The sequence below is a fragment of the Mytilus edulis genome, chromosome 12 (genome assembly GCF_963676685.1).
Source record: "Mytilus edulis chromosome 12, xbMytEdul2.2, whole genome shotgun sequence".
Classification (NCBI taxonomy): Eukaryota; Metazoa; Mollusca; class Bivalvia; order Mytilida; family Mytilidae; genus Mytilus; species Mytilus edulis.
In genome coordinates, this window is record NC_092355.1 from 51,564,439 (window position 1) to 51,576,805 (window position 12,367).

The 12,367-nt window shown below is 33.2% G+C and overlaps 1 protein-coding gene across 1 annotated transcript; it reads left to right on the forward strand.

The window, feature by feature from the left end:
- Window positions 1–391: 391 nt before the first annotated feature.
- Window positions 392–10,822, forward strand: LOC139498746 (uncharacterized). Its single transcript, XM_071287282.1, has 5 exons — window positions 392–500; window positions 2,103–2,213; window positions 7,580–7,633; window positions 9,477–9,555; window positions 9,947–10,822. Exons 1-5 carry the CDS (start codon window positions 488–490, stop codon window positions 10,608–10,610), a joined length of 921 nt encoding a protein of 306 aa, XP_071143383.1. The 5' UTR covers window positions 392–487; the 3' UTR covers window positions 10,611–10,822.
- The last annotated feature ends 1,545 nt before the right edge of the window (window positions 10,823–12,367 follow it).

Sequence of the window (12,367 nt, forward strand, 5' to 3'; positions counted from 1 at the left end):
CGCAAACATAGGAAGAAAAATTAAAAAAAAATGTGTGGCGCTAATACGCTTCCGTATAAAACACTATGTTTGGTGACAAATTAAACTTACCATATTATTCAAGCAGTTTACTTTGCAATTACTACAAAGGTGATAAATTTTATTATATACAGCCTCCTCCATTAATAACTACTGTTTCCTTTGAATCTTAAATAAGAAATAAGATAAAACAAATGTTTGCGTTATAACGCAAAGGTTTGTGTTACAACGCAAACATAGGAAGAAAAATAAAATAAAAATGTGTGGCGCTAATACGCTTCCGTATAAAACACTATGTTTGGTGACAAATTAAACTTACCATATATGAATAATGAATAACGGAATTAATTTTCTAAATGTCACTATTTGACGTGAATAACTTCCTGGTGGATAACTAAAAATCAAAGTTCAAAAGTGTAAAATATGGTCTTTAACTAGTTTATAAAACAATTAACAAATACGAATTTAGATGGGAGGAAGCGGTAAGACTTTATTTTAATTGATTGTTTGTTTATATGCTCAGGATATATATGTTGTAAACAGTTTTGATGTAGACAAAAACGTTTTATGTCTATTAAACCGCGATATACTACTATTCGCTTTCTTTATTTATATAGACAATTGCTTTTTACTGAGAACCAATAGGAAAACGTTTTATGTCTATTAAACCGCGAAATACTACTATTCGCTTTCTTAATTTATATAGACAATTGCTGTTTACTGAGAACCAGTAGGTAAATGTTTCCTAATATTTATTTTCCTGATATTATCGAAGTGTGTACTATCTTTCCTCTGCCAAGAGAAACAGAATATCACTTTTTCTCAAAAGTGTCTGTTATTTTCAGTTTTTTGTTATGGTTTTTCTGGAAAACAATTGCTAAGCATTATTAAGTTTCAATCCTCACTTCATATTCAGACCCACCAGCACCCGTCAGAACCGAATTACCAGCACAAAACGTTTTCTCGCAGGACAACCTTACCGACCGTGATATTCTACAGGGTCAAACCAGAATACAGATCAATCAACCTACCCATTCAATTGACTGTTTAACTTTGTAGATCATGTACTGAAAAGTTTTTAGTGGACGTTGAGAAAACATATACACAATTAATCAGTAAAACCAATCGAGTATTAATAAAAAAAAACGTATTGTATTAACGACAATGATCAACTCAATCTCTTTGTAAAAACTATGTAAACACATTGTTCAATTAGTAGTATTTCTTAAATACAGTCAACAGTTAAACGAAAAGAAGTGAAATTGAAAACATAGATACTCTGTAGCTTTCTTTTACGTTTGTTTATCTTATGTGCTACTAGGTAAATTTATGAGTTTATCGCTGCGTTTACAAAACAAAAACATGTGTGCACTTGATTCAACTGTTCAATATTACAACACTGCCAAACTAGTACAGAGCTCTATTCTCATACAGAGCATCAATTCAATTCCGAACAGTTTCACTCCAGTGCGTATGATTGAAGAAAAATAAAATAGGATTTTTTTTAAGTGTTTATTTCATGTTGCTGTTATCAAGTTGAATTTTAACTGTTTCATCATGTAAATGAGTTTAAATGTTCCTTTAGTATCTTTCGTCTCTCTATATTGTTTTGATACTAAACTATGGCGCCGAAAACGTTCGGCAATTAAACATATGACATCTCAAACATACGAACGTATGTTTGAGCATTTGGTATTTCCAGATTTATTTTCTACGTCAAATCATCGATCAACCCCCTAAACTTGGAATTTTTAATAGTTAATATTCTATGTAATGGATATATCTTAAATTACATGTTAAGGGTCAATAACACAGGAAACATGTAATGCTTATAAATATGCATATAACTAAATATATCGAATCCAGCTGATGAAACGGTACATGTATAATCAGTGCCAGTGACAAAAAAGTGCTATATGTTGGGCTCAAATGGTTATACTTACCATAAAATATTTGTCTAACCGACGGCTTGGTTGTCATATGGTAAAACATATCGTTGAGTTGTCGTTAGTAAGGAGGCATATATTTGCATTTTTTACATATTACTTTGCTTACCTATCTAAAATCGTCAGTAATTTTTTCAGGATGTTTTGTCCAAACTCAAGAGGATTGTGCATTTAATCACTGTCTTGCAAGGTTTCGAGATTCTAATGGAAACCCGTCAACCATCAATACAGCATATTATGTCATTCCAGGTATCATGTTTTAATATAAAGCACTATGTTTGTCGTTCAATTTTACTATAGATAATTCACAGGATATATACATGTAACAAACAACGCCATTATCAACTATTTAAACTTTATAAAGCGCTTATAACTTCTGGACAGAAAACATATCGACTAAGTCAATTCAGTATTAATTGTGGATCATTATGGCACCCTCAACGGAGTTGGGGTGACGTATTGTTATTCATCGATTCTTTTTATGGCACCCTCAACGGAGTTGGGGTGACATACTGTTATTCTACGTTTCTTTTTTTTCTTATTTTTCTTTTTCTTCTTCCACACATTTTGTCCGTCGTGTTTCTCGGAATCCAATGGACCAATGTTGATGGAACTTTACTATCAGGAGGACCCCCATGTAAAGTTGTGCACCTTGGTATGGAATGGTAAAAGATGGCCGCCGTTTCCATGGAAACAGCATAAATGCGAAAAAAATCAAAGTGTTCCAAACTGGAAGAAACTCCACAGGAATGTTGACTGGCATGTGCTGATTTCCAGTTTGACTTTGGAATTTTCAAAATGGCTGCCGTTACCATGGAAACAGCTAAAATATCAAAAATTCTAACTCTTTCGTTATAAGATCCAACTGGATGAAACTTTATGAAAATGTTCTCCAGTATGCCAAGATGTCAAGACAATATTTGGATAGTTCAAAATGGCCGCCGTTGTCATGGAAACTAGGGCCAAGTTTTGCATTGACCCTATGGAAAAATGCATAAAATCAGCATTTTCTCAGAGAGTATTGCACTAAAGTAAATGAAACTGTATTGATATATAACATGACATGTGGCAATGAGATGTACGCTTTTAGAATTTTGGAATTATCTACTGTAACCATGGTTGCAGCACAAATGTTCAAAATTTCCAAAAAAAATTAAGTACTGCAAACTGGATGAAACTTTACAAGAATAGTGACTGGCATGTGCGGAGTTGCATTTTGAAGTTGGAATTTCCAAAATAGCCGCCGTAACCATGGAAACAGCAAAATTGTCCAAAATTTCAAAATGCTCCAAACTCAATGAAATTTTGCAAAAATGATAATTTGCAAGTGTAGATGCACTCTTTGACTTTGGAATTTCCAAAATGGCTGCCGCTCGCCTGGCAATGGGGGGACGAGGGTGCCATCCGTTATTGCTAGCAATTACAAATCTAGTTTTCCTTATTCTTCTTCCACACATTTTGTCCACGCAGTTTCTTGGAATTGAGTTGACCAATGTTGATGGAAGTATACCACAATGTGCACCAGCATGTGAAGTTGTGCACCTGACTTTGGAATGGTCAAAATGGCTGCCGTTTCCGTTTCCATGGAAACAGCAAAAATCCGAAAATATTCAAAGTATTCCAAACTGCACGAAACTTCACTTTAATATTAACAGGCATGGCTTGAGCTGCAATTTGATCTTGGAATTTTCAAAATGGCTACCGTTACCATGGAAACAGCTAAAATATCAAAAATTCTAACTCTGTCGTTATAAGACCCAACTGGATGAAACTTTATAAAAATGTTACCCAGTTTGCCAAGATGCCAAGACGATATTTGGAAACTCCAAAATGGCCGCCGTTGTCATGGAAACTGGGGACAAGTTTAACATTGACCCTATGGAAAAATGCATAAAATCAGCATTTTCTCAAAGAGTATTGCACCAAAGTAAATGAAACTGTATTGATATATAACATGACATGTGGCAATGAGATGTCTGCTTTTAGAATTTCGGAATTATCTACTGTAACCATGGTTGCAGCACAAATGTTCAAAATTTCCAAAAAAAAATAAAGTGCTGCAAACTGCATGAAACTTTAAAGGAATAGTAACTAACATGTGCAGAGTTTCATTTTGAAGTTGGAATTTCCAAAATGGCCGCCGTAACCATGGAAACAACAAAATTGTCCAAAATTTCAAATTGCTCCAAACTTAATGAAATTTTACAAAAATGATAACTTGCATGAGTAAATGCACTCTTTGACTTTTGAATTATCAAAATGGCTGCCGCTCACCTGGCAATGGGGGGACGAGGGTGCCATCCGTTATTGCTAGCAATTACAAATCTAGTTTAAATTGCTCTGCTATCGGTTAAATACGAATTATGATGGGGAGAAGCAGTGAGATGAACGTTTTTTTTATATACTTGACACTTACCGAGAACCAGTAGATGGAATGTTTCATGTTATTTATGATACTCACAAAGTTAAAGATACTTCGGGTAGAACATATTTTACTGTCTTTCTGTCGTCCGGACAACAGAATGACGTTATCTTATTTGTTCAGTTGGTGTTAAAAATGTTGTCAATGTAGTTTTGTTTTGAAAATTGTAGCTTATAAGAAAAAGTTCAAATCATCCCTTCATACCCTGAAGGGTCAACACAAAATGCAGAACAATCATTCCATCCAATTTATTGTGACTGTTTAAATTTGCAAGTCCTTCTTATGCATGAAATGTTTTCAGTGGACGTTTATCCAACAACAGTCAATCAATCACACAAATCGAAATGAGAGAAAAACACCCCACAAATTGAATTAGAGCTAGGGAGTGTATTTATTAAGCTACATACAAGGATGTTTCTGGTGATATAAACATATATTCATATTCTTTTATGGCGAATGTTGCCATTATTGCAGCTCATGCAATGGTAAACGAACGTTATCGGAAACGTCACGGCAAGTGGAAAACTGATACCGCTAAAGATGGATACGTGACAGACTCACTGGATCATCTCTTATAAGAAGTTTGGCCTTAAGTATTTTTTTTAACTATTATAAAACGTTGTTCCGTCCTTTTATAATCAACACTACTACATGCATTCCTGTTGTAAGTTATCAATGAAGAAACAGACGTCATCATAGACAAGGTGTCGTCTGATACGTACGGCATATATCCGTTCATTACCAAACATGACAACAATCTAAAACACGACACGTTCAGATCATTATACTAATAACATCAGCAATAATCTTAATACGCGTATGTGTTAAGTTTTTCTACAAGATATTTTAAATTACTAGTATATTGACACTGAGCAACGCTATTAAGTTGGAAACGTAAAACCAAAATCAGCAAAAACCTTTACATTTTTTATAATAGGTGCTCAATTCAATAGCAAATTAAATTAAAAAATCTTAGCGATATGAGAGTGCGTCAAAAAGTTTTATTGTTCAATGATGGTTAGTTTTCTATATTTCATAAAGAAAATAACTAGATGTCAGTGAAATTTTAAAGACTGAAGACGGCAACTAAATTAAACAAATAACCAAAAGACATCTAGAGGTGACAGTGCCTGAGATCACCCCTAGTTTTTGGTGGGGTTCGTGTTGTTTATTCTTTAGTTTTCTATGTTGTGTCGTGTGTACTATTGTTTTTCTGTTTGTCTTTTTTATTTTTAGCCATGGCGTTGTCAGTTTGTTTTAGATTTATGAGTTTGACCGTCCCTTTGGTATCTTTCGTCCCCCTTTTTTTGCAATATGTAGATTTCTCACATTACATTGCACAGAGTAAACTAATATGTAACTGATAATAGGAAATTTAAGCTAGTGCGGAAATTATTCTTAACATTTTTTGAATGAAATGTACGTTCACAATTTCTCAACAATTGTAGGAAATATTTAGTTTTTGACAATTGTTTGATTCAAACAATTGAAACACATCATGATATAATACCTATTGACGGAAATGAATGACAAACATATCTAATTCAATAATGATACATACTAGTCTAATATTGAGAACATACTTATAAACTTAAACTTCAAACAAAATAGAAACCATAGCTTGAGTTATTTATATGAAGTAATGAGGAGTTGATTATTGTTGCAACATTCTATTTTATTCCAGCCTAACGTTACAATATAAGGGGCTATTGGTTTTTATGCCCCACCTACGATATTAGAGGGGCATTATGTTTTCTGGTCTGTGGCTCCGTTCGTTCGTTCGTTCGTTCGTCCGTCCGTCCGTCCGTCCGTCCGTCCGTTCGTTCGTTCGTCCCGCTTCAGGTTAAAGTTTTTGGTCGAGGTAGTTTTTGATGAAGTTGAAGTCCAATCGACTTCAAACTTGGTACACATGTTCCCTATGATATGATCTTTCTAATTTCAATGCCAAATTAGAGGGTTTACCCCAATTTCACGGTCCACTGAACATAGCAAATGATAGTGCGAGTGGGGCATTCGTGTACTGGGGACACATTCTTTGTTTTTTACTGTATTTGCGATACGATATTCTAGAGCTTGTATTTTCTATTATGATTTCCTTGACAGAGAGTTGCTGGTCCGAGACCACAATTGTCGTCCCTTGATTTTCGTTGTTCACAAATATAGTCCCTAGTGTTGACAGTGGGTTACATGCCATTAATTTTTATACCCCTTCCAAATTTATTTCTCCATGTTTAATGCCTCAAATTGCAAGTAGGGGGGTGAAATTAAAATTTGGGTCCAGAATTTTAAAGGAAAGTAGTGATTTGGTCCAGCTGAAAAAAAGGTTGAAAATTAGTACTTCGGAAGCTGTCAAAAGATTTCAAGACGCCCTAAACATAAAATTGTCCATATTTTGAGTTAGAGACGATGAAGTTTTCTATAATTTTGATATAATTTGTCCCAAAAGTAGTACAACACACTGTAAAAGTTTCTTTGAGAAAGCGCAGATGGGATTTTTTTTATTTTCATTTATGTTCTAAAAGAAATGCACTACGAAATAATTGTGTTCTCGGACCTGCTGCTCACAAGAAGCAAATAAAACAAGATTTCCAACTGGTGAAGTTGAAATCATCGCTTCGTTTGTTTTACGAACGGCATTTATTCACGAGTGGATTGACCGTTATCTTATATACGTTTAACAGATGCTAAAGGATATGATCATTGTTATTGTTGTACCTTCTATCCTGGTTCTTTTTTCGAATGTAACCTAACTAGACTTTTTATTGGTTTGTAATAAGATAGGCAGCAAGAAGGGTGCCACCTATACTTACCTTTACAGCACATGTAATCTTCCAACTTTTTGATGGGGTTCATGCTCCCCAGTCATAAGCGTTCTATGTTGTGTTTTGTGTATAATTGTTTGTCTGATTATATCTTTAGTAATAGGTTGGATCTATCTTTTGAAATTAAATGCAGAGAGGAACCTCCTAGCTGTATTCTGGATATTACTAGACACTAGTAGATATTATTATTTTGATGTGAACCTTATTTTAATAAGTATATATAAGAGTGTTAAAGAATTATAATGCATAATGTCTAGTAGATATGATAAATCTAATTTCGACTAGCAGGATCTTGGATTTTGCTTAAACTTCTTTCAACATGTTTAAGTTAATCTTAACTTTGATTTTGAAAAGAAAATGTATCTTTGCAGATTCAACTGTTGGTCCAACCAGTAGATCCTCTACAATTCTGATCAATGATACTAGTAAGTAAAATTGCATTACAAAAGAACTCGTTATTAACCATTTGAGCTCAAATTGCAAAATACTAATGAAGATAGATAACAAATTGAGCGCAAATGGCTCTATATTGCTGTACATTATTAAGTTCCTAAAATTGCAACATATAACCTTTGTTTGAAAAAAGATATGATGTTTCTGTGAATAATTCGGTTTTACTGAAATAAGTAAAAAAAAATAGGTCATGCGATTCGTGTTTGCTGTCTAGATTATTTGAGTTTGTGTAATATGTAAACAAACATGATTTTGTAGCATGACGCTGTCACGACGTTACTTTTTCATTCTATAAAAACATATCGAAAAAACAATTATGCTGTAAAAATACTCCGTCGAATCCGTTTGTACTCACAAAATACGGGCAGGTGCTACATATACCCGATGAACTTCCGTAGGTTAAAAGTGCTTTTTTGTTTTATTTACAACAAGGTAGTTGTCGTTTATTAGATATACCATTTGAGGGAAATCGTGTGCTTCCGTATGATGTTAAGGAAACTTTCAGGAAGTATGTTTCCGCCATGTTGTTTTAAAAAAGCTTTTGAATCAAAATAGTACAACAAGTTTGAGCTTTCTAAAAAAAGCTGATGACTGCTTGTCTCTATCCTAATTTAAACACTACTCTGAAGATGTGCCTAGATTGGAAGAAGATACATATAATGCATTTTTGTAAACATTGTATAGGAACATTGTTTAGCAAAACAAATGGTGCATATTGCAGATTAACAAAGCAAATAACATGAATAAACACGTACTATAATTGATGTTTCAATATTGAATTTCAGTTTGCAATGTATGCATAGTAAAACGAACATGAATTAATGACAGTTGATCGGAACTGTAATACACATACTAGTTAATTTTCCGGCATTTAATGTCTGATCCTGAGACGAGAAAAGTCCGCACCGTGATGCGAAGCAATCATATAATACCTACTTTATACCAACATTGACTATTATACCATTTATGCTACCTTTGGGAACATATAATTACACTTAAAATGACCACAGCAGTGATATATCATTTGTATTCACAATTTTGCGCGGGAGACATTAATGCGAAATTGCAATTAATTAACAGTCATGGTACCAGAAATGCAGCATATTACAGATTTGTGATATATAAGACCATAACGAATATACGTAGAAAAAAACCCGCAAATTAAAAAGCGTTTTCTCGAAAATGAGACCACATAAATTTCATAAAAATGATACGACCTTTTTCCCAAATCTTAAAAAACTAAGTTTTTTACGAATAATAAATGTATGCAGCATTTATTATTCTTGAAATCTCATTTGGTTATTTTCTCCATGAAAAATAATTTTTCGTTATTCAAATATAATTAAACAAGAGAATTTTCTCAAGATAGGTGATATCACTACAACTCCTGGTACAATGCCTGAATGCATTTTTGTCTTTAATAAATAGCTGCATAAATACTTAATGTGATAATAGGTTTATATGTGTAAGACTATGTCCAATGAATAAACTGAATACTAAAAATTTGAATATTTGTAAAAGCCCTGGCTAAAAATGAAAAAAAGACAAACAAACAAACAATAGTACAGATGACACAACATAGAAAACTAAAGAATCACCAAAAACTGTGTAAAATACGTCAAAATAAAATAAAGTTTGGGTATTTCTTTAGTTAGACACATTTTTTAAACAAATCAAATCCTTCATAATTGGTTAAACGTAAGGCTCATATATATTTATACACTTTAAACATTTTTACATCTTAGTGGGAACTCACTTTCGTCCAATGACTGTATAAATATTATTGAAAATGGTGATTTTGGTTCTTTTTTTCAGATATGATAGTTGGAATAGTGGTATCGGTTATTGTGATAACAATTTCAGTACTTGTGATACTTGTATTCATGTATCAGAGGTAGGTAGTTCAATGAATAAAACGGTCTATTGACAACATGTTTTTTAAAAGAACGCGCAATACATTGCATGAAATCGGTAAAGATTCAGAGAAAATATTTCAATTTTCCTAATAACATGCTCGTCCTCTTTCACCAAACTTTGACATTAAGATCCCCCTAGGTTTTGTTGATGTTCCGACTGATCATTCTTTAAATTTTTATATTGGATTTTGTGAACTTGTGTTGTCTTTCCATCTTGTTTTTTTTCTTTTACTACGGGGTTGTCAGTTTTTCTCGAGATTATTATAAGATGTCTACTCAATATACATATCTGTTCTCTTTCTTTGTAATTTCATTATTTCTGCAATATTGAACATGGTTCCCTGTTTTAGTCTATTATTTCTTTTGTAGAAAGTATTCAAACGAGCGGTTATTACAAATAAGTGCAATTCGTAGGGGAGATCGCTACACTATCAATATGAATCAATATGAAACACCTACTGGTACTTTGGACATTGAACGGTTTGCACATGTATCGTTAACACATGTTGATAACACAAAGAACAGAACGAAAGCTGATGATACAATGCATATTCTAAGTGCTTTAAACCATTCTAACACCTCTTATCATGATGAATCAATCGAAGCATCAAACGAGATGTATGCCAATACATGTACAGTTACTTTAGAAAACAAACATTTAGACAGTAACGAAATAGATGAAGGCACGAAATCGGATGATCCGTTGCATACTACACACGCTGTAGACACTGACAAGACCAACTACAACTTCAAGACCGAAATTTCAACTGAAGGATATAGCAACGATGAACAAACCAAAGAAACTCTTGCAATTGATAGTAAGACAGTTGATTCAGTATACGAACCGTTAGATAATGACACAAATGATAAAACCCCGAAGGCATTTGATAAATTGCATGCTGCGCACGAGGTAGATACAGACTCGAATGACTACTATCTCAACACTAGGATTTCAAGCGAAAAACAAAGCAATTTTGATCCAATCGACGAAACAGATGGAATGAAAAATGATACATTAACGACGTACTATTAACAGTAAGATAATGCCGATAAAGATAACACCTAGCAAGAACGTGTATATTGAACTACATATTGCACACATGACTAAACTAACACGCTTAAAAGTTCAATTCAATGTCAATAAAACATTACAATATGAGATGTAATTTATTCCATTTCATCAATAATTTTGCTATTTACGTAAACTATCTTAATCTTAATATCAATTACGATGCAATTAGCGCTATACAACTTCGTACTTAATTTTGAATTATCAAATTTCTTGCCTCGAACATCATCGATGAGTCTTTTGTAGACAACACACGCCTCTGATTATAAATCATGTATTTAATCCTGGTTTATTTGTGTTTTTTAAAGGTTAATGTTACCAAGACAGCAATGCATTTACCATGTTTACAATTCAGCAAATGATTAATTTATCTCAAGTGTATGTTTCGATGTGTAACATTGACCTACCCATTTACCACATACGTTTTATTTATAATTTATCACAAGTGTGTGTTCCGATGTGAAACATTAAACTTCCCATTTACCACATACGTTATATTTATAATTTATCCAAAATGTATGTTCTGATGTGTCACATTGACCTACCTATTTACCACATACGTTATATTTATAATTTATCCAAAATGTATGTTCTGATGTGTCACATTGACCTACCTATTTACCACATACGTTATATTTATAATTTATCCAAAATGTATGTTCTGATGTGTCACATTGACCTACCTATTTACCACATACGTTATATTTATAATTTATCTCATGTGTTTTTACCGATGTGTAACATTGACCCGCCCATTTACCACATACGTTATATTTATAATTTATCTCATGTGTGTGTTTCGAAGTGTATCATTAACCTACCCATTTACCCCATACGTTATATTTATAATTCATCCCAAGTGTGTGATCTGATGTGTCACATTGACCTACCCATTTACCACATATGTTATATTTATAATTCATCTCATGTGTGTGTATTCCGATGTGTAACATTGACCCGCCCATTTACCACATACGTTATATTTATAATTTATCTCATGTGTGTGTTTCGAAGTGTAACATTGACCTACCCATTTACCCTATAAGTTATATTTATAATTCATCCCAAGTGTGTGATCTGATGTGTCACATTGACCTACCCCTTTACCACATATGTTATATTTATAATTCATCTCATGTGTGTGTTCCGATGTGTAACATAGACACGCTCATTTACCACATACGTTATATTTATAATCTACCTCAAGTTAGTGTTCCGATGTGTAACATTGACCTACCCATTTACCACATACGTTATACATGTTATATCTATAATTTTTTCCCAAGTGTGTGTTCTGATGTGTAACATTGACTAATCGATTTATCACATACGTTACAGTTAAAATTTATCTCAAGTGTGTTCTGATGTGTAACATTGAACAACCCATTTACCACATACGTTACAGTTAGAATTTATCTCTAGTGTGTTCTGATGTGTTACATTAAATAACCCATTTACCGCATAGGTTATATTTATAATTTATTTCATCATGTTCATGTGTTTGTACATTGTACCGATGTGTAACATTGACCCGCTCATTTACCACATACGTTATATTTAAAATTTATCCCAAGTGTGTGTTCTGATGTGTAACATTGACTAATCCATTTACCACATACGTTACAATTAGAATTCATCTGAAGTATGTGTTCTGATGTGCAAAATCGACTAATCCATTTACCACATACGTTACAGTTAGAATTTATCTCAAGTGTGTGTTC